At 33.7% G+C, this 25,795-nt stretch overlaps 1 protein-coding gene across 4 annotated transcripts in view; it reads left to right on the top strand.

The window, feature by feature from the left end:
• Nucleotides 1-25,795, top strand: part of stan (Protocadherin-like wing polarity protein stan) — a 172,275-nt gene that overhangs the window by 79,069 nt on the left and 67,411 nt on the right. For all 4 annotated transcript variants that reach the window (XM_069818794.1, XM_069818795.1, XM_069818796.1 and 1 more), the window contains exons 2-8: nucleotides 11,881-12,235; nucleotides 12,839-13,132; nucleotides 15,443-15,677; nucleotides 15,835-15,983; nucleotides 17,967-18,139; nucleotides 19,270-19,550; nucleotides 22,033-22,361. In XM_069818794.1, the coding sequence (XP_069674895.1) occupies nucleotides 12,048-12,235; nucleotides 12,839-13,132; nucleotides 15,443-15,677; nucleotides 15,835-15,983; nucleotides 17,967-18,139; nucleotides 19,270-19,550; nucleotides 22,033-22,361 (1,649 nt within the window). In that variant the 5' untranslated portion in view covers nucleotides 11,881-12,047. The remainder of the gene's footprint in view (nucleotides 1-11,880; nucleotides 12,236-12,838; nucleotides 13,133-15,442; nucleotides 15,678-15,834; nucleotides 15,984-17,966; nucleotides 18,140-19,269; nucleotides 19,551-22,032; nucleotides 22,362-25,795) is intronic.

Raw genomic sequence — 25,795 nt, forward strand, 5'->3', positions numbered from 1 at the left:
AAGCTTATTAGATCGGCAAGCAATGTAATAAGGGAATTTCCATCGCAAAAACGAAAGTAATAGCTTTAGAGGCAAGGAACTAGTAAGAACAAAGCTAATAATTAATACGAAAATACAGAACAAGTATGCCATTTTAAATATTTAGGAAATTATTAGTTACGATAAAGATTATGATATATCAAATTAAATAAATTCCCGAAGATCTGTGGAATAATTAACCATACTTTTAGAAAGAAAAGTACGTAAAGAATTATTATTATTATTATTATTATTATTATTATTATTATTATTATTATTATTATTACGATACAAAATTAAAATTCTACAAATTTATGGCTGTACCTATGCTAGCTTACGGAAGTGAAATATGGACGACAAAAAAAAAAACACGAAAGTGAAATACAGCCTGTGGAAATAAAATTTTTGAGAGAAGTTAAAATATGTACAAAACTAGATCAAATAAAAAACGAAAACATAAGAGAAGAATTACAAATTTGTAACATGAATGTTAGTTTGAAATATTATGAACGACAATTAAAAGAACATTTAGAAAGAAGATTGATCAAACAAATGTGGAAGTTAAACCCAGGGGAAATAGATCTGTAGGTAGACCAAGGACGAGACGGCTGGAAGATCTTTGAAGGCGGAAAAGTCAGTTAACTGCCTACACCACGAAGTTAAGAAGTATAATTAAAAGACGCATACAGTCGTTACTTATGGATATAGCCTATCTATGAATTTTATCTTCGCCAAATTTCTCTCTTTAGGTCTAAAATGGGAACAGTAGAGTTCTAACACAATTGAAAATCAACTTCATGATAGGACAAATTTTTCATGCGATCCGTAACATCTGCATGTTACCAATAACAGTACTATTTATAATGTATTATAACTATCAGTTTATAACTATCAGTTGCAAATTATCGTGCAAACAAACAGGAAGATAAAATTTTGTTCTGTATACAATTACCCAGAAAAAGCATTCATTGTAGTCCTCACAAATAAATATAGAATATCTGATTGCAACTATAGACAATATGGCTTAAGCAGATGTAGGCCTATGTGCCGCCTTAGCAGCTCATTTGACAGAGCACTGGCTTACGATAACTGTGGACCCGGTTTCGAATCCCGGTGAGTATGTTCACTAAACCGGTAAGGCGTATTATGCTTGGCATTCAGATAGCGACTGAGGAGGCGTGATAATGTTTTCGGACCGCTTGGCTTCAAAAGGCTTCATCCCAAACGGCTCCCATTTTCTTCACGCGGCTCCCGTCTATTATTACCAACACAAATTCCTTCCATTTCTTGCAGACTTAAGACTGTCTACCTGATATGGTTCAAATATGTTGTTATTATGGTTCATAAGCTGTATAAACTACTCGTCATGAGTGATCATAATCCAGGGTTCCCTATTACACCGATCGTCATGAAACTCCAGCTGGCTTAAAAAGGCAGTTTTTTTGGTAACTCTGTTTTACAAAGTCGAGAAGCGTAATGTCACCAGTAGGCCTACTCAACTGGCCAATAAGATCCTCAACGAACTTCCATTTTTTCCCAGTTTAAATCTGAACGGTGTTCCTCTGGCTGCGAGCTTTTGTTTGTGTTTCCAATTGTATTTATTTTAATACATCCACAACTTGGGAAAATGTTGCGATGGGCAGCATTGAACTCTCTATTGAACTCGCTATGAAACGCTTCATAACTGTTTGTAGTAAGTGTAGGGGAAGACAAACAGTCTTTGATTAATTTGTAGTTGTTGGTTTAATTCAAGATTTTATAAGTTATATGCATTTGTAAGTTTGCAGGTGACATAACATAATCCGCAAATGAAAATGTTCAATTGAAACAATTTCACTTTATGTCTCGTAATACTGAAGCATCTTCAGCTTCACAGATTGTGTCTATGGCAATGTTAATATAGTAATTTTCTTTCACCATCCGAATTATCCGAATAAGTCAATGTATTTGCATCTGCCATTATTACTGCGGCTATAATAATAATAATAATAATAATAATAATAATAATAATAATAATAATAATAACATAAACACACGTAAATGGTGAAATCGAAATCGCATATGTCCAGCACAGATAAGTTTCAAATAGAATATTGTAATTAAATATTTTAGAACTGAAATAGGCCTAGCTGTTACCTAAGAGCCATAAATGTGTTGTGTTGTACCTTACATACCCACCATACAGTACGACGCTTCCTCAGTCAAGAAGAGAATAGCATGGCACACCGTTAGCCGAATGGATAGAGCGTCGACTTTCCGTACTTTCCGTGCCGGAGACGCAGTTTCAACTCTTGGCTATTCCAAATAAAATTTCTGATTACAAAGACTAGTTTCCTTTCGCCTTTCTTAAAATATAACTCTGATACTAAATCCTGTCGTTATTAGTTCTATTGTCTTATGAAGGTGATTGACCAAGGCTTAGTTTTCAAAATACATAATTTCTGCATTACAAAAGGCCTATATTTCAGAATGTCGTATTATGTTACATCGAAGTTCATAATATGCTAGTTTGAAACTTATGATTAAGAGCGCTTTATTAACTGTTTTGAGGCATCCCCAAATAAAATGGTCTGCGCACGCCTACACTCTTGATTTAGTATTGCTTTCATTCATTCATTCTTATTCTGGTAACGTTAGCGGGCACTAATTCCACTGCTTACAGTTAACAGGTGTCGTCGTATTTCATTCATTTAGACAACAAACGACTTCAAATCACGTCTTAACTAAGCTTTTAATGCATCCAGGCTAGTGCATCTCGGAATAAATTAAAATCAGGAAGTAGTTACAGACTAACGGAACACATAAAATCACAAAGTGACGCCGCTTGCCAGAAACTTACTAAGTGAATAATTAATTAAATACGAGATCCATTGGTTATCTACGTATGTTTAATACCACATTCCGAAACGTATGCAGAAAAATGCATATGTCTATAGTGCGCGAAAGAAAGGACATAAGTTATAAATTGCAAGTTTTCGTTGAGCAAAAGCAAAGTTTGGAATAAGGACCAATAGCATTATGATGGGTTGGAAATCTGACGCTCTGCATCATTATGGGGAAAAAAATATGCCCTTCAGATATACCATCTGAAGAAGTAAATTTTTTGTGTTCGCATGGAAATCATAACTCAAAGCCATCAATTATTACTGACTTACGTCCTTTCTATCGCACACCATTGATTTTACTGATAATTTCCCTCTTCAGAGACCAGAAAACATGATTTTTTGTTGTTACTTCAGTATTTGGATCTTACATTAATTTGAGAACACTAGTTCTATTTTTTTTTTATTCTACACTGTGTGGCTGTGGTTAACATTTTCTGACATACATTTCCACTGAATAGATAATTTTGGAAGAGCCAGACAGAAATTCCAGTGAGGAAAATCTTAGAATGAAGTTCATTGTACATATTACGATAGCAGAAAACTAGATTTGTTTTATTATAATGACATATTTAGGAAGCAAATAGAGAAATTCAATTACATAAATGACACAATCAGGAGAACTTTATGAAATAAAGTAAGAAAAGAAGCAATGTTAACATTTTACAAGGCTATGTCGGTCCTTTGCCTCTTGTATGTATGTATGTATGTATGTATGTATGTATGTATGTATGTATGTATGTATGTATGTATGTATGTATGTATGTATGTATGTATGTATGTATGTATGTATGTATTAACACTGCAATTGGGTATACATCTGGTGGCAGTGGTATATAGTATACAATAATACAATAATTACAGCTAAAAATACAATAAACATAAATTTACTTCTAACTATAAATAAATAGATGCAATAAACCTAGGAGTATAAGTAAAAACTATGCTATAATAAGCAAAAGTAAACCTAACCCATTTCACCCAACTATTACCAATTTAAGTAATTACATATCACCTTAATTAATTACTTACGTATCAACTTAATCACGTATCAACTTAATGACAGTGAAACATGGATTTTGAGAGAAAATGATAAATCAAGGATGGAAGGAAATGAAATGAAATTTCTCGGATATATTGCAGGTTATACAAAAGTAGACTACGAAAGGAATGAAGATATCCGTTTACAGTTGGACATTTTTAAAATTAATGACAAAACAAACAAAAGATACAGAAATAATTGAAAATTGCATTTAGAAGGACTGGACACCATACTTCCACCCAATTGGCAAGAGGGGTATTGGAAGGCCAGCGAGACGTTGGAGAGATCAATAGTCGTGATTATTGTTGATAATATGTTCTGCGTAATTTGATGTGCTGTAGGGTTTGGTTATAGCTTTAATGTGTTCATTATATCTTGTTTGAAAGGATCTTCCTGTCTGTCCTATGTAAAAATGTGGGCAGATATTGTAAACGCCAGTTGAATTATATTTATTTGTATGCTTGATGTGATGTTACAGGCAGAAGATGCTTAATACATAAATGATGAAGATATGTTGATGATAATGATAATGACTAACAACAAGGCTGATTTTCAAATTTATTATTATTATTATTATTATTATTATTATTATTATTATTATTATTATTATTATTATTATTATTATTATTATTAACAGCTTCATTTCGCCATGAATGTTGCGAATGTAATACAATATTATTGCTAATTAAGATTGTGTATGATATTGCATGGTGAAAAGAAAACATTCACGAAATGTTCACAAAATTAGTCACTTTTTAATCATAAGTACGGTATTTTATTTACTTTTCACGAAGAATTTGAAAATTTTTCACTAAATAAACCTGGCCCTGCATAACACAACAGGAAAGATATCTTTGAAGCTCCTCAGTGCTCACAGTGCACACGATACGTAGGTAATTCCTGATGCTAGCATAGAGCATTGCATGCCTGCCACCAGGAACAAGAAACACGGCTAAGCGACTTGGAAGTCAACAATCAACAAACTGGTTTCGGCCGTCTCTATCCTCTGCTCTTCATTTTTCTTGCAGTTCATTTAATTTCCGCCCCTATTCAGCTTCTCTTCCTTGTCTTTTATAATCCTCCCCCTCCTGTTTCTTCTTCCTCCCCTCGCATGCCATCCTTCTCCTTCCACGGACCGAGAAGCTAAGTAATACCTGGTTCCACACCTTCCGACCTCACTTCTTTACCTGCTGGTTCACAGAACTATAGCGAGGAGTCGAGCGACCAAGATGCGCGCGTTCGTTATGTAGGGGCACTTTTATTACCAATGTACTTTGTCTTGAATACGTCATACAGTAATATACTTGTCTAAAGACCTAAAGAAGCTGTTTATTTTTTCATTGACAATTATATAATGAAATTTCTCTGTCCAAAAAAAAAAAAAAAAAAAAGCGAGGAAAATAAATACAGAAGTTAAACAAGATATACAAACATATAATTTTAAAACATCAACGAACATTAAAATCGTGACTTGCAGTGGGAAATTTCAGTTCTTTCAGGAGTAGTAGTAGTAGTAGTAGTAGTAGTAGTAGTAGTAGTAGTAGTAGTAGTAGTAGTAGTAGTAATAATAATAATAATAATAATAATAATAATTATTATTATATTATATTATATTATATTATATTATATATATATATATATATATCTCAATCGACTGAAGCACTTGCCTCCTAATCTGGGATTCCTCTCGGGCGTGAGTTCGATTCCCACTTGGGCTGATTACCTGGTTGGGTTTTTCCGAGATTTTCCCAAACCGTAAGGCGAATGTCATGTAATGTATGACGAATCCTCGGCTTCATCTCGCACCATCGTACTATCACCAAATCTCATCGAAGCAAAAAAAAAAAATCCAGTACTTGATACAGCGTCGTGAAATAATCCATTTAGAAATAATAATAATCAGTCTTGTTTTCGAAACTTGAAGCCACTTCTGTGGACTAATGAGGATAATCTGTGCGTGCTGGTCGCACACCCTTGGGGGCGGTGATGTATGAATGATGGTTGTATCAGTATTTATTGTTATCAATCCTACTATAAGTCACTGTGGCTCTTGACATTTCTGCATTCGGTACCACCATGACTGTCATTTATCATTATACCTGCTATTTCAACCCATATCATTCTCAGTTAATACTTAATTTACACCTTGTCATTTATCTTTATAACATCAACTCATCTATTAAAGTTTTTTTCGCCAACACCTACATTATTATATTTTCTTACTTAAATCTTCAATAATGTTGGCTTCTTTAACAATATTATTATACCAGTTACATTAACCGCTCTGTCCTTCATGTCATCACAAGTTCACTTTCAGTTCAGTCTCTTATACTCGTATTTTAGTACACTTCTCCAAGATTTAATACATTTCTGTCATCTACTTATTTCTTGGTATGATCATGAACCTGTAAAAGAAAAGTGACAATTCTCCGCGAATTTAGTTTAAGGGGATAATGTGGGTATATTTTATGACACATCTCAATATTTTTAACATTATAGGCCTAATCTGAAAAATCCAAGGATGATTAAAAACACAGCCACCGGCGTGGCTCAGTCGGTTAAGGCGCTTGCCTGCCGGTCTGAAGTTGTGCTCGGGCGCGGGTTCGATCCCCGCTTGGGCTGATTACCTGGTTGGGTTTTTCCGAGGTTTTACTCAACCGTAAAGTAAATGCCAGGCCTGAACGCGAATCGAACTCCGACCGTCTGCAGGGCAAGATGATCTTCAAGTATAAAAAAAATAACTTTTCTAAACCATTGGGCAAATTTTGGCCAAATTTAAGTCTACCGAAAAGTTAACTCGTGAAATAGCACAATTTTACCGGATAAAGTGATAATACGTAAATTAAAAAACCTCTTTAACTCACTCTGTTTTATCAGTTATTTTAAAGAACACATTTACGTTACTTTTATACCTCCAATTTATAAAATACTTATATTTCAATTATCCATTCGTTTATATGCAATATGTCGTTATGATTTACAGAGTGAAAGTGGGAAAATGCAATTCTAGATAGTGGAACATCTATCATCATCATATGGAAGCCTGTAGTTAGTAATAAGCTATTTCATACAAGCAAATAATTTTCTTCCGTGGGTCGAATATTACAGGCCTACATGCATATAGTATCGAATAACCATTATTTTATATTATTGTGTCGCAAATAGCAATGAGTTCCCTGTACGTAATTTCTAAGTGACATAGGCCTATAACTTAAGCATTCTTTTCTATATTTGCACAGTGCAACAAAATACCTTTGAGAAATTACATAAAAAGACAATAATACAGAAATAAACAGCTATAGGTAAATTTCACTCTTTTCTTTATAAATAGCTACTTCATTTATTCTAAAGAGGAATCTTGATTATATGCAATATAGTTCATTAGTCTGGCGTATAGAAATCAATTCAGCACTAATGAAGTCAATATAGACATAATAGAAATTAAAATATAAAATAAATAAGCGAATGATAATACGAGTGTTATCATTCGTTTTCACTTTTTAGGCCTTGTGGCTGGTACTATCCTCATTAGGAATTGCTAACTAAAACAAACATTCGCTATTAGTGAAACTTTTTGGCCATGTGATCAGCGTATTACAAGGCCGCCGCTTAAAAAATAACGTAGGATAAATTTAACACAACGGATACACGCCTAATGCTTACGAAGGAAAAATCAACCTTCACTTTCCTGCCGAGAATCGAACGCAGTTTCGTTGAACGTTTAGTTAGAAAAGTCGACATATGAGAAATAAATGACATTAAAATAATAAATGCACGCAATATATCGATATATATTATTAACTACGTATATAGGCTATTAAATATTTCATTAATTCTAAAAATGTTCGTTTAAATGAAATTTGAAATTATTTACTGTAATGATTGTTAGAACTGAAGTTGAATAAATGAAGAGATATAAGTTTATCCCAAAATATATTTCTTTGACGCAAGAATTGTACTCTGTTATGTTACTTGTACAAAATAGTTCTTATACACTACTCAAAATTGAAAAATAGTCATTTTATAACTGCATCACATTTTTATAATTTTATGAAATGCATGCATTCCCAAACCGAAAAATCATATATATTAGACTTCTCTTTACAGAACTGAAATGAGAAAGCAATAAAGAACTTAGTTGAGTAATATATACAGGGTCTTTAATACAACAGATACTGAATACAGAGAATAAATTAGTAATAGTGAAAAATTTAACGTCGCATTTTTCTTGTAGATATAGTTTAATATCGAGTATTTTCCCCTCTGGTTTGGATGACTGCTATACAAGGACGATTCATGCTTCTAATGAGGCGCCAGATACTCTCTTGAGGTAAAGGTCCCCACTCCTACAAAAGTGCCCATTCAAAACTTGAAAGGTTTCTGGAGGCCCTTCCCTCTTTCGTACACGTCGTTCTTATTGATCCCGACCTGTTCAATGAGATTCAGATCTGAGCTCATTGGGAGCCACTCCATTGGAAAGGACTGAAGAAGGAACAGCTTCCTAAAACCCTTCAAGCTTTGGTAGAAGTACGTTTGCAGTATTGGGGACTTTTATGTCAAGAAAGCATCCTATGTCCCATTAGAAGCATGAATCGTTGTACAGTAGTCATCAAAGCCAGGGGAGGGAATACTCGATATTAGACAGTATCTATAGAAAATGTCAAATTTTTCATTGTTGAACTCATTTATATTTTGTATTCAGTATCTATTGTGTTAAACATCCTGTATATGTCACTTAACTAGGTTTTTCATTGTTTTTTCATATGTTTTATAGAGAGACGTCTAATATATCATTTTTAGGTTTGCGAATTCATGCATTTCATAACATTATAAAAATGTGATGTAAGTAGTTACAAAATGGCGCTACTTTTTTATTCTGAGCAGTGTAGTATGATGTGTCTTAACTTTCATTAACCAAAATGGCATAGCATTTTGTTATAAAGATTACGACATCTTCAATTACAGTTATATAATCTCGACCAAAGTTTCTGAACATTACAATGCCGTCGGCTCATTCTACTTTATTTTCTAGACCTATGAGTTAGTTGGAATAGAGATCCGAGCTCTCTGAATGTGTACGCACCATCCAAACCGCAGTGCAAGAAGTTGTATAATGGTGGGCTTCAGTTAAATACCACATAAAACAGTTCCCCTAAGGCGACAAACCACCACAAACTATTAATGGCTCCACATATTTGCTGAAATAGTCAGTCTAACAAAACTTCAAGCTCAGCTGTGTGGCATCTAGTTACAACATGATTCTTTCCTAAAAGCTGAGGAATTCTCAACACTCAGCATGAATTTATAACAAAGACAGAAATAGTATTGATAATCGGTTATGAAGATGTTTCACTCCTTATCGCGCATTCAAGTTTAAACGATATGAATACAAACTTCGGCAAAAGCCAAGCACGTCCCACTCTTATGATGTTAAAAATATATATTTCTGACCTACTCGAAGCTGAAATTATTTCCAAAGTTATTAAGTTTGCCTATCTTAAAACAAATTGCAGAACTTAATTGTATACTCTACTAGGACTTTGTATTAAATAATAATCGAGAAATACATGCAATGTTTCGTGTCCATCATATATAGACGTTTGCCATAAGTTTCATTCTACTAATAGGAATTAATCAATCGTAGTACAAATATCTTACCACTCTTTCAATAACATGCAATTCACTATTTTATTTTGGCACTGGAATAATATTTTTTTATTATATAATTTTCAAACTGATATGTCAGGAAATTGGAGCATTTCTTTAGTGAGAAGAAATAATTTAAGATGGATTCAATTCAAACTTGTCAAGCCATGAAAACAATAATTTTTTTCACTTTAGGACCACGGATTCTAGAGTTAGTGAACATAGTTGCTGTATGATAAAACGCAGAATGATACAGATCTCATAAAATATTTGTATTATGTAGTCGAACGGATGTATTCGTCCTCCGCTGCAAACGTGGTATACCTACTGTTCTCAACAATTCTGCAGACAAAGCTTCCTTCGGAACTTATGTAACTTCGCCCTGGATTCTAATTATCAGATTTGTTTAGAAATGTAAATATCGTCATGCTAGCCTTCTTATCTAGATTTCGTAGCTTAATTTAAATTGACCGGTCCAGTAACGCAAGAATGCTGTACGGAAGGGGGGAGAATGCGCTGGCTGGAACGGCACAGCAAGGATGAGTTGAAGGCCATCGATTTTTACGTGCGAGTTGTCCGGCCGTCTGTCTGTCTGTCGGTGTGTCTTTTGTTTGTGTGTGTCTTTTCACCAGTGCACTTGCGTACATCAACCTTTCGCAGGCTTCAATGTCTACTTTGGAAATATGGTGTGGATTTATCAGAAGATGCACATGTTTAGAATGTGAATGTGGGTATTATTTGTGATTACGTAGGAAATGTGCTTTTGTGTGGATGTCAAGTTTGTGTTAACGGTTACGTGAATTTCTCCATTGTTGATATTTCCTGTTACCTCCGACACACACATCATTTGTGCCGGTCAACAATGAATAAATGAATAATGTTTACTGGACTTGTGTTTGACACAAGGACAATTTTATAAATGTATATTACAAAAAACTTCATTTCAATTCAAAGAGGACCTGATATGTTTTTTTATATTTCTGGGCGCTACAGATTTGTTTTACTTTTAAATAATTTGACATTATCACCTAAACAAACTTCTCAAAAATTAATTTTTCACATAGCCTTATTTGAATAACGACTGTCTATTTTATTTATTTATATTTTTATATTTTATTGAACTACCGGTAGGCCTACGCCTATTTTAAAAAGTATGATTTAGAAATACTTTTAGAAATATTTTTAGATTTCATTTGAATATTTTAGAGACATTTATGTGCCTATTCAAATTGCTCCCACTGTTGGTGACTGTTCTTTGTAAAAATGGCATTGTTAACTAGAAAATTACAAAATATATATATTTCTTAATTATAACGATTATGAATCAGAAGAAATTTGGTATTAAGAAACAGAATTATTTTCAAAATATTATGTCAGTTTTATTTTTTAATAAAATGTGCTGATAAATCTGGCATGTTCTGTTACAAAAAATTGTATGTTTCAAATTTAAAATAGACCTATGCGTTTGTTCATATAATGTTTATATGTAACTTAAACATGTAAAGCGAAACTTTGATGTAAGAAAATTTGTAAATATAAATCCCTGCTTCATTTTGGTATAATATCTAAGCTTATAACTTTTTTTTTTTACATTTTATTGAACTAAGCCTATTTTAAAAAGTATGATTCATAAATACTTTTAGAAATGTTTTTTAGACTTCAATTGAGTATTTTAGGGACATTTATATATCTATTCAATTGCCCCCACTCTTGGTGACTGTTCTTTGTAAGAACGATACTATTAACTAGTACGGTAAATTATTAAATATTTTTTTTTTTAGTTATAGCGATTATGAATCAGAAGAAATTTGGTACCGGTATTAACAAACAAAATTGGATAAATTTCAGAACATGGTTTACCTTCATTTCCTTCTTCCTCCAAAATTCCAATCTTGTGCACACAAACAAAATTATTGGAACTGAAAAGTGCCTTTTCGTAAGCATGATGATATGTATTTGACAAACACAGATAAATCTGCTCGTTTTAGTACTTTAAGATAATTTTATTGTTGTCAGTGAGATAACCGGGTACTGAAAATTGCTCACAAAATTATTTTCAAAATATTATGTCAGTTTAATTTTTAAATGATAAGGCACTGATAAATCTGACATGTTCACAACTGACTACCTGTGACAAGATGATATGTTTCAAATTTAAAATCTGTATTTGTTCATATAATGTTTATAAGTAAACATGTAAAGTAACATTTTGATGTAAGAAAATATGTTTATATAAATCCCTGCTTCATTTTGCTATATCTAAGCTTATAACGAAATTTTCCTTATTTCCAGGTGGGGCAGGAATGGCATCATGCAGAGAGTTCTTTACTGCTCTTTCAAAGCCCTCCGAGAGAGGAAGATAGGACAAGTCACCAATGATGCAGATGCTGTAGTAGTTCATACGAAAATAGTTACCCTTTAATTTATTACCTACATTACCTCCAACTTCACAGCATAACATGCATTCTTCATCAAAACGATTTTCTCCATTTTGCTGGTACCCTTCAACCTCCCCTATCTCTACAATCGTTGCGGTAATAGTTTTTTTAACCTTAATAGGACATGGATTTGCATACCTCATTATTGTAACAGAAGATGAACCACCCGGCCATGTGATTTTTAATTCAACATTACCACGTCTTGGAAGGTAAGCAAGTGTATACAAAAGTTGCCATTGTAAAGAAAGTGTTACTTATAATAGTAAGCTTAATAATTAATGCCATGTGAATGTAAGATATTTAACTGTAGTGCTCTAGAATAGAAAGCCCTCAAAAAATTAATTAAAACGAAAACTAAGAATTTAGATTCATAGAACTATGTAGTATATTAAATCTTCGACAGTGTCTACTGTGCACAAAATAATAAGAAATTCGGTTGAGTGGAATTTTAAAAGAATTTTCTGTAATTTTTATCATATCATGCTTTGCTCTATTATTTTTTAATATTGTTAAGATTTCAACTTAAATTGCTGTACTTTTAGTTGTTAAGTTCTATATAACATACATCCTTAAGTAACTGCAATTTTACCTAATGAACTAGTAACTAGAATAGTTTACATTAAATATACATACAGTAATTAAAAATAATAATTAAAATACAACAAAACCTAAAGTAATTTTTAAAAATTTCTTTAGTTTTAATTGTAATTTTTCTAACTCTTCAATGCTTCAGTTAATTTTTCATAGAATAAATTGTTTATGAAATTTTATTGTGACCATCTTTTACATATTATTTCCTGTTTTCTTGACAGGAGTAGGCACTACAAAATAAATAACCACAGAAGTGCTGGTTTTGTCCATCGGTTACTTCATGTCGATCCCAGTAATGGTCAAGTTATTCTAAAAAGACATTTGGAATGTGATGGCTTATTCTATCCAAATCTTTTTACACTGTATATTGATTCTAATGTAAATGAAACTCGTGGAGTTGACTACTATTCTCTACCTTTGAGGATATTTATTACTGGAGATCGATGTGACAAGGAAGATGAAGGAGGGAGTGTAGAACTGAATACAATTCACGTGAAAATCTCTGAAGCGAAAAGGTTAGTATCAATTTTAGTTCATTTGGAATTTTGTAATCTAGTGTTTCGTACATGTTATATTCCTGAATTATATATTTTGTTACCTTATTATAATACAGTATGAAAAGTTACTTTGTATTGTATTGTATTGTGTTGTATTTATTAACATTCCATGGTATTCATACATGCTTACAGCTAGAATATGGAACAAGTCAAAAAAACTTAATACTATTATAAAATCTTAATTTATAGTCACAGTCTAGATGAAATATATATAGACGAGATTTACAATATAGTCTACTAGTACAACACAAAGTTTTAGTATCAATTTCATGAAGTGTTATTGAATGTCATGAATTCACCTACAGAATAGAAGGCGTGAGAAATTAGGTACTTCTTTAATTTGGCCCTAAATAATTTTATGTTTTGAGTTTTATTTTTTATATCGATAGGGAGGCTATTAAACATTTTTACTGCCATATAACGCACTCCTTTTTGATAGCACGATATTCTTGCCGATGGAGTATGAAAGTCATTTTTTGACGTGTATTTATGCTATGAACTGTTGAATTAGTTACAAAGTTTTCACGATTACATTCGAGGAAGATTATTAATGAAAAGATATACTGACAAGCCATGGGCATTATTTGTAGTTTTTTTAAAATAGCCCTACACAATTCCCTAGATTTGGCACCTACTATTATTCTAATTACTCTTTTTTGTAATAGAAACATATTGTTACTATCTGTGGAATTTCCCCAGAATATTATTCCAAAACTCATTACCGAGTGGAAGTATGCAAAGTATATTGTTTTTAAGGTATTGATATTTACTATCTTTTGCATAGATCTAATAGCAAAACAAGCTGAATTTAGTTTGGGGGTAATTTCTTTAATATGATTTTTCCAATTTAACACATTATCGATTTTTAAGCCTATGTGTTAATAGAACAATGTCTGATTTGGCATCATCTCTGATTTCAAACACCATAATATTCTTCTTCTTTTTATTGCTTTACAGGCCACTGTGAACTTTGGCTCCTTTCAAAATTGTTCTCCAAAACTATGATCCTGTGTCCTTATACTTCAGTTCCTGACGTCCATTACTCTCAGATCTTCCTCCACCAATTGGAGTCATTTTAATTTAGGTCTTCCTATTCATTATGTGTCTTCTGGTTTATGATGTGTTAGCTTTTTGCAAAGCTCCTGATTTTACACTCTAAAAATGCATCCAAGCCACCTCAATCATCCAAGTTTCATTACGTTCACTGGAACAGGTTCATTAACAGTATATTATGAAACAAGTTTATAATATTATACTTTATTGCACGAGTCAATGTTTAGGAAATGAGCGAAGTGAGTTTCAAGATTTTGACAAGTACAATAATTGTATAACATTATAAATATGTTTCATATGTTATTTTTTGTACAACAGCATTAGGCCTATAAAATAATATTAATAGAAAATAACATCAAATTTATAATGATGCCTGGGTAGTTTGATATCATGGCCCATGAAGAAAGGAGTTGCTGTGACAACAATGATGTATTAAATATCATTGCATGGCAAATCGTTTCATAATATTTGTTGCAATTTAACTTGTTAAGTTAAAGCGACATAAAGTAAATAAATCAAAAGAAATTGTTTCATAGTATTAACTTCAAGGCACAAGTCATAATAGAAATCATAATCTTCATAACCTTTTAGTTAGCATAGTAATATTTTACGTAACTGGTGCAATAATGTGGTATATTATGCACGATTTTCACTAACAATAAAGACTGTTTTTAATGCTGAAGTACCGTACAAAAATAATTTTTATGGATTGCATTACTTTTTATTTTATAACTTATTCAGTCTTAGTGACCATGAATTAATTCATACTAACTGAACTAAAAGGTAGGCCTAATCAAATGTGATAGTTCTCCAATAAAATTATAAATAGGTACATAGAAAAGGAGTTCAATATATTTAGAAGATTATTTATGGCAAAGAATTTAAAAAAGATACTGTCCTATAAATATGCTTAACTATAAGATAATTAAAATGCATTGGAGTGGTTTAAACGCAGAACATTAAGAGAAGGTTAATTTGAATGTATTTGAGCAATGTAACTGACACTTCTTCTACTTAATCTGGGTCTAATTCAATCGTAATTCCAACATTACGTGGAAGGTAATTGCTATTATATTAGCCACTCTTTGCCATAAATATCTACTAACACGTACAATAATAAATTGTATAATATCGGAGAAAATGGCTACAACATTATAATAAACATTGTCAATATTTATTTCGATAAAATACATAACATATTTTTTCTTCTTACAGATGGATCAGTGAGACATTTGCATCGTTTGCAATTCCTGGTAGTGAAGGCTGGAGACAAATATGCCTAAGAAAAAGCCAGTTCATAAACAGTATTACATCTTTCCTGCCTTCAACTGTTCTGCAGCAGTGCCATGTTCGTTACTTAGATGTCAGTGATCCTCGATTTAGGATAGAAACAAGAGCAGGAGATTTGGTATCATCTGATGACCAGTGCATTATTGAACCCCTATGGAAGGTAAGTTACGATTTTTAAGTAAAACTATACATTAAGTAGGCCTACTTTTGAAATTGTTATTTTGAATGTTCTGATTTATAATTAACCCATAGCTTTAAAATTTTATGAAACAAGTTACTTGTTCCTTTTAAAACTACATTTTAAAATTCACTTGCAGGTGACCATATTACTTGAATTTTATTGCAACACGAATATATACCACACTGAACAACAACATAGGAAGTCTGGCCTACTTTCATCCACAGAACACCGTATGAAAATTGTTTATCACCACCAAGACCTCAACGATACTGATATTGCTCATAGGTAAGCAATAATTTTTAACCAGTCTTAGAAAGAGTTTATTAGAGTTTTTTACATGCACCAGCAATTTTTTAGTTGCTGCTAAATTTAAGAGAGTTGCTAATTCGATGTTTTTAATGAAGATGATGTGAGGTTGTGGCATTATATATCTATACTGAATAATGCACACAGTGGCACAACAACGGGAAAGTAAGGGGATAAGATTTATCCCCCCCCTTTAATTCAGAAGGGTACATAGTATAGTTTTTCCCTCCTAAAATATTATCACATTTTCAGTTGATACCAGTATACTTGGTCCCGCGCCATGGCGTCGCGGTCTAAGGCATCCTGCCTAGGACTCGCGTTACGGAATGTGCGCTGGTTCGATTCCTCATGGGGGAAGAAATTTTCTCATGAAATTTCGGCAAGTGTGTGGGACCGGTGCCCACCTAGCATCGTGATGCACTTGGGGAGCTACGATAGGTAGCGAAATCCGGTTGTGAATACCAGCTATAAAGGCTGGGGGGATCATCGTGCTAACCACACGATACCTCCATTCTGGTTGGATGATCGTCCACCTCTGCTTCGGCATGTGGGCGTGAGGCCAGTAGCCGGCTGGTTGGTCTAGGCCCTTCACGGGCTGTAGCGCCACGGATTATTATTCATTATTTACCAGTATACTTGTATCTTAATAAATATTCTTAAATATAACAAATAGAAGTAATACAAAGTAAATAAATTGTCAGTTTATATTAAATGTGTTTTTTTCTCTCTCTCTTTTTTTTTTTTTTTTCTCTTGTGTGTTATTTATTGGTTTAAATTATGTTACTTACTGTACCTTTAGTAAACTGTCCTTGTAAATTTTATGTTATATTATTGGCTAAGACCACACCGTACACGAGCCTGGCTCTCACGGTAGTGGCTAGAAACATTTTTGTTTTATAATTTTAATTTGTACTCACTAGCTAGTTAGCTAGGTAAACAAAATAAATAAATAAATAAAATATTTTTCACAGCAAGTTAAAAAAAAATTTGTTAATGACGATAATATTGTAATGTAATATTATTGCATTCATTTGGTGTAGTTTTAAGGCTGTTAGTACAGCGTAGCTGTTAATTCCCATCACAATTGAAGGCCTCCCTGGAAAAAGAATGTGACATCAGTTTCTTGAAACATTGTGATGTAGGTGGAAAAAATAATTTTAGAGCATTTATTTATAACAATAAATTATTGGGTTCAGTGGCTGAATAAACTTGTATCCTTGTTTAGTGAAATGGTTGTGATAGTAAATATAGGCGAATGAAATATGTCCCTGAAATTATTTTCCTGTCTTCTGAAACATGGATTACTGATATAGTTTTGTTGGTTACATTCTTATTCTGAGGAGGTCTTCAATTATGGTCAGTCTTGTCATGAAAATTGCACATGACAAAACTATTACCCCACCCCAAACAAATTATATTGTTGCGTCACTGAATGTAAGTAGTTCTTAAATAATCAAATTACATTATGTTGATACAAATTTGCATGACATACCATTGACATTAGTATGAATGCTGCTTATGGATGCTATTTGTTGTGGTCTTAGATACAGAAAAATTAAGAAGAAAGTTATTATTTTATAATTGTATATGATATACAGTCAAACCTCAATAGAAGAGAATTATTGTTGTATTGTGGAGGTATGATACTCTAAGAAATTTGTATACATAATTCAAGAAAGATAATTCAAGAAATTACAGACATGAAAACTATAAACTTAATAAGAATGCTTTACAGTATTTGTTGCCAGATGCAATAGCTGTAATAATAATTACGTAAAAGTGAAACAATGTGTAAAGGTAAATCATAAAAATGTGAATTCTGAAATAAAATTTCTTTTGGAATATTTAATTTAATATTATTGTTTGCTTTTTTATTGTGATATGACGGTACAAAAAGTTGAATCTTAGATTCCTCTTTTATACAGCATTTAATTTAATTTGACTTGTATTTCTTTCCTTCAGAGTGCGGAGAGAACTAAGAAACCAATCACCCTATTTCGAACAAACTTTGTATGTGGCCCCAGTTATGGAAGAGAGACCTCCTGGAGCAGTGGTCATCACTGTGAAGGCCAGGGATCCTGAGAATTCTCCCGTTAGTTATTCTATGCTGTCATTACTGGATTCAAGGTCCCAAGGTTTGTTACAATTTCAATTTAATTTATTTAAAATTAATTATATGTTAGATACATTCAATATAATATAACATTTTAACAAACACCCAAGTAATTAACATTGAATTCTTTCTGGTTCCCAGTAGTTAATTAAATGTACACTGCTTTTCGATAGGTTAAGACATTTGTTGTAATATATTAATTTCGTCACTTGTAATATTCAGTAATATTGTTACTTCATTCTGTAAAGTAATCCAAAATTAGCCTATACGAACAAACTTATAATGTTTATTTCTTTTTAGAGAAAATAACATGTGGCACTAAGTCATCTACTCCCATAGATTGAGGTCATTCTTATTTTTCTCTAATTTTCTTTTCTGCTCTCTTCTAGTTTCTAATACACGTTTCAATCAGTCTTACTTAAATCATGGTAGGAAGCTGGAAAAATTAAGCAATATGAAGTTAAATTAACGATCTAACGAATATTTTCCACTGGAATTTCTGAATTAGTATTTTTTTTATCTGGGAGAAAATTTGCAATCTAAATATTGTGCTATCCGTCATTTTCGATGATCTGGTGCTTACCTAAGTATCATAGGCTCAAATCCGACTAATGACGATGGATTGTTTAAAGAAAAGATCGTTTTTCGGAAAACAAAGCTGTAGGTCCTGTGTTACACTACGAGTAATATAAAACAACTTCATGAAATTCTACTGATTAACGTCATAGCAAAATTCTCAACAGCCTTTGATTATCCATCTACGAATTTAATTTCAATTTAATGCATCCCCTGATCATTGTATATGTTATGAGATACATCATTTCCTACTTTGAAATATTGATACTGATGTCAGCCTCTGGTATTTGAAAGTGAAGATGATGTGAAAAATCGCTCTATTAGCCACAATCCTCACCTCACTGGGGATAATGAATTTTGTCTTACAAAGTGTTACTACATATTAAATGAAATTCAGCTTTCCTAGACAAGTCTCGGTTGACTATATCAGGAGATGCTGAAAACCAGCCAATTAATGTTATGATATGAGAATACTAGTGCTGTAAATATACAGCAGATTTTTTCATGTCTGTTTGAAAGAGCTGCAGAGCAAAATAAAATTAACTTTAAAATTGACTCTTTTTTTTTTTTCTGCAGGAATGTTTTCTATAGACAGTGGAACAGGTGTCGTTACCACACTGACAAGTCTGGATCGAGAGCTCGTTGAGTTGCACTACTTTCGTGTGACTGCTGTTGACGATTCTTTTCCACCAAGAAGTGGCACCACTACTCTTCAGATTAACGTGCTTGATGCAAACGATCACGCACCAGTGTTCGAGTCTAATGAGTACGAAGCAGCCATTCGCGAGTCTGTCTCTGTTGGATCCACTCTTGTGACACTGAAAGCCACTGATCAAGACATTGGGCGCAATGCTGAGGTAATGTTCAGTTTATCTGTTGCTGTAAGGTATAAGCGTGGCTACCAAACTGTGATTCGACAGTAACCATACAAAGATCTGTGAAAAAAGTTCAAATTAAACCATTTTTGACAGAAATATTATATATTTTTTTGTTGTCTTTTTTTTGTGCTCCTTGCGACCCTATCTCAAATTTCCTAACAGCCGATTTGTAAACCTTTATTGGTTCAAATATGGTAGTGGCCAGCCATTTTCCACCCCCAACCAGTTGCCTTCTGGACCATACTTGGCTCCTGCAGTGGCTGAGGCAATGAAAGCAGTTGGCTTTCCTGCACTTAGAAGCATCACCCTCTTTTCGCGCCACAATGACGTCACTAGTCACGTGGTGACGCAGCCTTGTGGAGGTAAACAAAAGGCCAGTCACCAGAGCGAAATGTCAGTGTCATCTATCCTCTGGGATCACTCACATCGTCTTATGATGTTAGCCTCTACTCATCATCATTCTCGCTTGTAGCACTCTTGACTTAGATTTACCATGTTCATTCTGGCTGGCTCGAACTCAGTTCTCCTTCGAACTCCTCTGCTGTCGAAAAGTCGCGAGCTAAATACATTGATCCCTCAACACTAGTGTTTACCTGTTTACCCGTTTCCCTGCTCCTGGCATCGAAAAGTTGTGAAGCTGGGTTCGTTCGATATCTCGATTGCGAGAACTAACCTTCAACCCAACATCTCTCCAGTCTGTCATGCAGGCGGCCTGAGTTCGAGTCCCAGTCAGATCTGGGATTTTTTATTCAAAGTCGCAGTTGTGATTTTTTTCAGGGTTCTCCCGTTTTTCCTTACATTTGGCATCTACATCATTCCGTCATCATTTCTCCATTTCATCATCATTCCATAGAATTCCCCGATGGTGACGCATGGAGGAGGCTGGCCTAGGGACGAATGAGATTGCCTGCTCAAAACCTGGGTACTCAGAGTACCTTAGTATAGTCAACTGGTGTGGGTTTGGGAATGCTCCTAGCTTGAGGGTTAGCGCAGTAGATCGTAACAGGTCACAGTGCTGGTTCATAGTGTCCCCCTCCCATAAATTCCATTCCATTCCAACTTCCAACCCAGATTCCATCTCTCTCTTCGTACCCTCAGGGCAAGCCTAAAATTCATATTCAGGCACTCCCATTACCTTTATCTCCCTTTCGCACTCATCATCATCATGAAGAAGTATACAATGTAAATATATCTTCCTGTGTTCAAAGTTTATTTCACTTTTATTTTCTTCCTCCATTCTGTTCTGTCTTCCCAGTCCATTTCTTCTAAACTTTTTCTCTGTAGTTTTAGACTAATCATACCTCATTATTGTTGTAACTCTCTCCACATCGAAGTTTTAGGACGAGTTTCAAAATTACAAATTTCTAATGCGGCACTCCTGTTTTCCCCTACCCCAAAACCAGGGGAAAACATCTAACATTTTCTTGTTTCTAATAAACAAATAATTTTTAAAACAATCTTTCCTTTTCTTCGTCATAACCTCGTATCACCCTCCCCCTTACTCCCCCCTTAAGCTTCGGTCCTTTTATCTGTCACTCCCATTTCCATTCTGTCCATCTCAACGATGCCAGAGGGACGTAACAGAATCTGGCGCAAGACATTTTATTATGACACACGTGATCTATAATCTATCCAGTGAATGCACAATAATATCGTTTCAAATTATGGTGTCTATCCTTTGACACTGGCAAAAATATGTATTTTATTTATAAAATATTACTAGATACCATGGATCATGAATTCTATTGTGGATAGCTTGATAACATACTAGGAATTATCATCTAAGGAAGAAGGTTCATTGATAGACCTTTCAAGTGACAAGTTTTAATACGCCTGTTTATATGTTTGAAATTACCTGATTCAAGTTAGGAATAATTATTCGGACATAGCAAGAAGAGTAGTTTACTAACTTCATTTCCAACACCTACTTGTGCGAAAAATAATAAGGCCTAATATTCAAAAGCTCGCTACCAAGAAGTATTCCTTATAGAGTGTTTTATCTATGACAGCAACTGATCTTCGTTCATTAATATTTAAAGCAGTTATATAAAAATTTTAATCTGGTACCGTAGGTTAAGAAGTTATGTAACAAAATATATTAAATGTTAATGTTAGTATTGCCATATAATCTGCAATAAAGAAATTATATAAATAACTTGATATTATACATGTGTACCTGTTTACAGAGATAAATCAAACAGTTAATAAATTATTGTATATAATAAATTGTATAGTACATCACAGTACTCCATCATCTGCCTTCCTATGTGAGGACTTTAATTCAACAATAATCACTCACAATTTGGTATATTCCTTGATTAAGCACAGGACTACCATTATTTAAGACAATACGACAAACACACACCAAACACGGTCTCTTCCGAGAATCAAACCTGGATTCTCTAGATTTGCAGGCAACATAGTACTTTTATGAGATGTGCTAATAAATACTTTCTTTCAGGTGGAGTATTCTTTGGTACGTCAGGATGGAAGTGGCAGTGAAAAATTAGATACAGAACTCGAGGATGCATTCCGAATTGATCCAAAGTCAGGTGTTATAACAACTCGAACAGCTTTAGATCGTGAGAAAGTGGAAGTGTACACCTTGGTTGCAATGGCGACAGATCAGGGTCTCCCAGCAACTGGAGGTCAACGATCATCAACAGCAACAGTGGTGGTTCGGGTGTTAGATGACAACGATAATTATCCACAGTTTACTGAACGGACATACACGGTACAAGTTCCAGAAGACGTCAATTGGAGTGACAATCCAGTAGTTGCTACTGTCAAGTAAGATGTTATTTCATTATTTTTGCTTAAATTGTAACTGAAAACATTGCATATCCTGTCCATGTTTGATGCTGTTATTTCTTCAAACTATCAAACAATAAACACACTCCTCTGGTAAACTAATCGTATTCTTCCTTGGTATAGTGGATACCATACTAGCCTTTGGATCTGAGTTCATATATTTATTTTGTTATATTTTCCATCTTCTAACTTATCTATGTATCTATATTCTACTAATGGCTTGTGCAGCAAATGCTGCAAACTAAATTCATTAGACGTTCAAATAAAAATTTTTCAGATTTATTTTCAATGAAGAATACCAGACATTTTGAAAGATATTTGCTTCCGTAATAATGAAACATACTCCCTCTGAATGTTTTTTTATGCCAAAAACTTTCTCTTGAACCTATCCACCTTTAGTTTTTGAGTTTCAATGCGAAAACGCAAGTAACAGTGTCAGGATGATCAGTGGGTTTTTCATGTGAGAGTAAAGAAATAGCTATTTCATGTCATTGTGGATTCTAGGTGAAACTTAAAAAAAATGTCAGGTTTGCTATGCTTTCGAACAATAGCATAGCATCTTGGTATAGCTGCTGCATGTAGAGCTTGAAATGTAAAGGGTAAAATCATTTTATCCTGCTAAGAGATCTTGCTGAAATGATCAGGAGACTAAGTAATTTTGTAGGCTTCTTATTTTATCTGTAAGTAATATCTTTTGGTCTTTTCTCAGGAACTGTAATTTTTGCGCTCTCTCGAGCCAATACTGAAGAGAATGACGCATATAAATACACCACATCGACATTAAATATGTGAAAAAGACCCAACTCCACTTGATTAATAACTATAAAAATATTTCATTTTTAATAACAATATTATTATCTTACGTAAGTTTTGTAGTTATATACTATATAGCCGCCACTCAGTAAATTATAGAAATGGAGATCTAATTTAAGATATTCTCTATTCTATAACCCCAAAACGTTTCACTTTCATATCATCATAATATTAATGAAAAGTAGTCACATCATGGCATTAACTATAATAATATTTCATTTCTAATGGTAATAATGTCATCAAACCACCTCAAATTTTGTAGATTTTAAGGTAATTATAGACGAGATGTCGCTGAGTCAATGATTCAATTGAATTAGTTCTTGATTCAATTCTTTTGAATTGAATTAAAATAATTTTAAGACTTTTTCCTGCACGTCTCCCCTTCTTCTGTTTTCTCTTCAACTTCTCTCTCCTAGCTGTCCCTACCTCTTATTGTACCACTTCTCTCCTATACATGTGTCTACTTTTATTTTACTACTACATCTATTCTGTCACGTAATTCTACATATCTCAAACTATACTACTATATCATACAAATCCAATTTTAATTACCTTGGCGGTTTGGATGGGATTCGTTCCTGGGACCTTTCACACCATAATACCTTGCCTTAACACACTCGGCTAAACAGCTACGTTGTGAAATAAAGTTTAAAATAGGTCTCTTATGTTTAGGGTAGGATTAAAGAAAATAAATAAAACAGATAAAGCAAATTTACGTAATCTAAATTATTCCTGACGTTTAAAAAACAATAATTTACTTGTTTATAGCAAAAGAAAAGCTGGAAAAATATGCATAAAGAGGACAACATTGACGTACATTATCTATGACGTCACATTTCCAAAGCAACCTGATAAACAAGCATTGTTGGTTCAAGCGCCATTTTCAAGATACTACGACGTAACGACAGTAATAATAATTTATTGCATTAGCCATGGAAAGTAAAAATAATTGTAATTTGAGAATACTTTTCAGTAATTTGAGCAATGAAGAAGAAGAGATTGATTTCGCCATGTCGTATAAACTAATACCTGACAAAAGTGCAAAGAAATGTGTGAGTTGCAAATCAAGTGATAGTGTGAATTGGCAGAGAAGGGCAAAATACTCTAACTATTCATTCTGTTTGAAGTGTAAAAAGTGTAAACAGGAAGCGTCTATAACCCACAACACATGGTTCGAAAACACAAAAATAACTATACGTCAAAGCTTGGTTCTTATTTATATGTGGTTGCTTCAAACAACTCTTCAGATAGCTGCTTCAGAGGCAGAAGTTCACTTCAGTACTGCACTAGATTATTTCTGTTTCTGCAGAGAAATATGTTATGTTATAATTACACAAAATACCAAACCCATAGGAGGAGAAGGGCACATCGTGGAATTAGATGAAACACATGTCTACACCAGAAAATATAAAAGGGGCAGACTTCTCAAAAACGAGAAAAATAGCGTATGGGTTTTTGGAGGTATCGATAGAGAGACGAAAGAATCGTTTGTATTGAAAGTGGAAAAAAGAGATAAAAATACCTTGATACCCATAATTAAGTCATTCATCAAACCACATACTAAAATTATGACGGATGGTTGGAAGTCTTACAGTGATTTGAAAGATGAAGGATATATCCATGAAGTTGTGAATCACTCGATAGAATTTGTACGTGAAGATGATCGTTCTGTGCACACCCAAAAAGTGGAACGAATGTGGAAAACGCTGAAATCGGTTTTAAAAAGAGAAGGCAGGGAAAGTGAAAATGATCATTTATACGTGTTTGAGTTCCTATATCGTGAACAACAGAAACTGAAAGGAATGACTACACCCAGTGAAATGTTTCCACAGTTTCTACAGCATATCCACGACACATATCCAGGGTACGGAATAGAAGGATTAAAACCTAAAGACTACATTCCTCAGCAATGAGTGATAGTGTCATACGAACAATGTTTTTTTTAGGAAGTGTTCAATTATTGAAAGAAAAACTTGGCGAACTATACAGTGTTATGTATTATAATACTAACAATAATTGTAGGAAGTCTTCAGTTAATAGTGAATAGTATACCTAGTGAACTATACAGCGGTCACCAAGGAATCACTCATTTAGTTTAATTCTGAGTGTGTTACCTAGCTTCGTATTACAATGAGAACAATGATTGTGAGAAGTGTTCAGTTAAAGAAGTGTTCAATTAGGTGAATGTTACTTATGTCCCACCCACTATAGGAGACATATGCCAGTTTTACACTAATCCTAAACATATTTAGTATAACTTGTTGCTTGCGAGCCATCCAAAACCCCGACCTCCACCCGATACCCCACTTTTTTCATCATGTGCTACACGTCGGATCATCATCGGGGCTTGCAGCCCTGATACCCCGCTTTTTACATCATGTGCTACACGTCGGATCATCATCGGGGCTTGCAGCCCCGATACCCCTCTTTTTTCATCATGTGCTACATGTCGGATCATCATCGGGGCTTGCAGCCCCGATACCCCGCTTTTTACATCATGTGCTACACGTCGGATCATCATCGGGGCTTGCTGCCCCAATACCCCTCTATTTACATCATGTGCGTGTAATAAACAATAAGCAAATCATCTTTGATTACAG

This window comes from Periplaneta americana, chromosome 2 (genome assembly GCF_040183065.1).
Source record: "Periplaneta americana isolate PAMFEO1 chromosome 2, P.americana_PAMFEO1_priV1, whole genome shotgun sequence".
Classification (NCBI taxonomy): Eukaryota; Metazoa; Arthropoda; class Insecta; order Blattodea; family Blattidae; genus Periplaneta; species Periplaneta americana.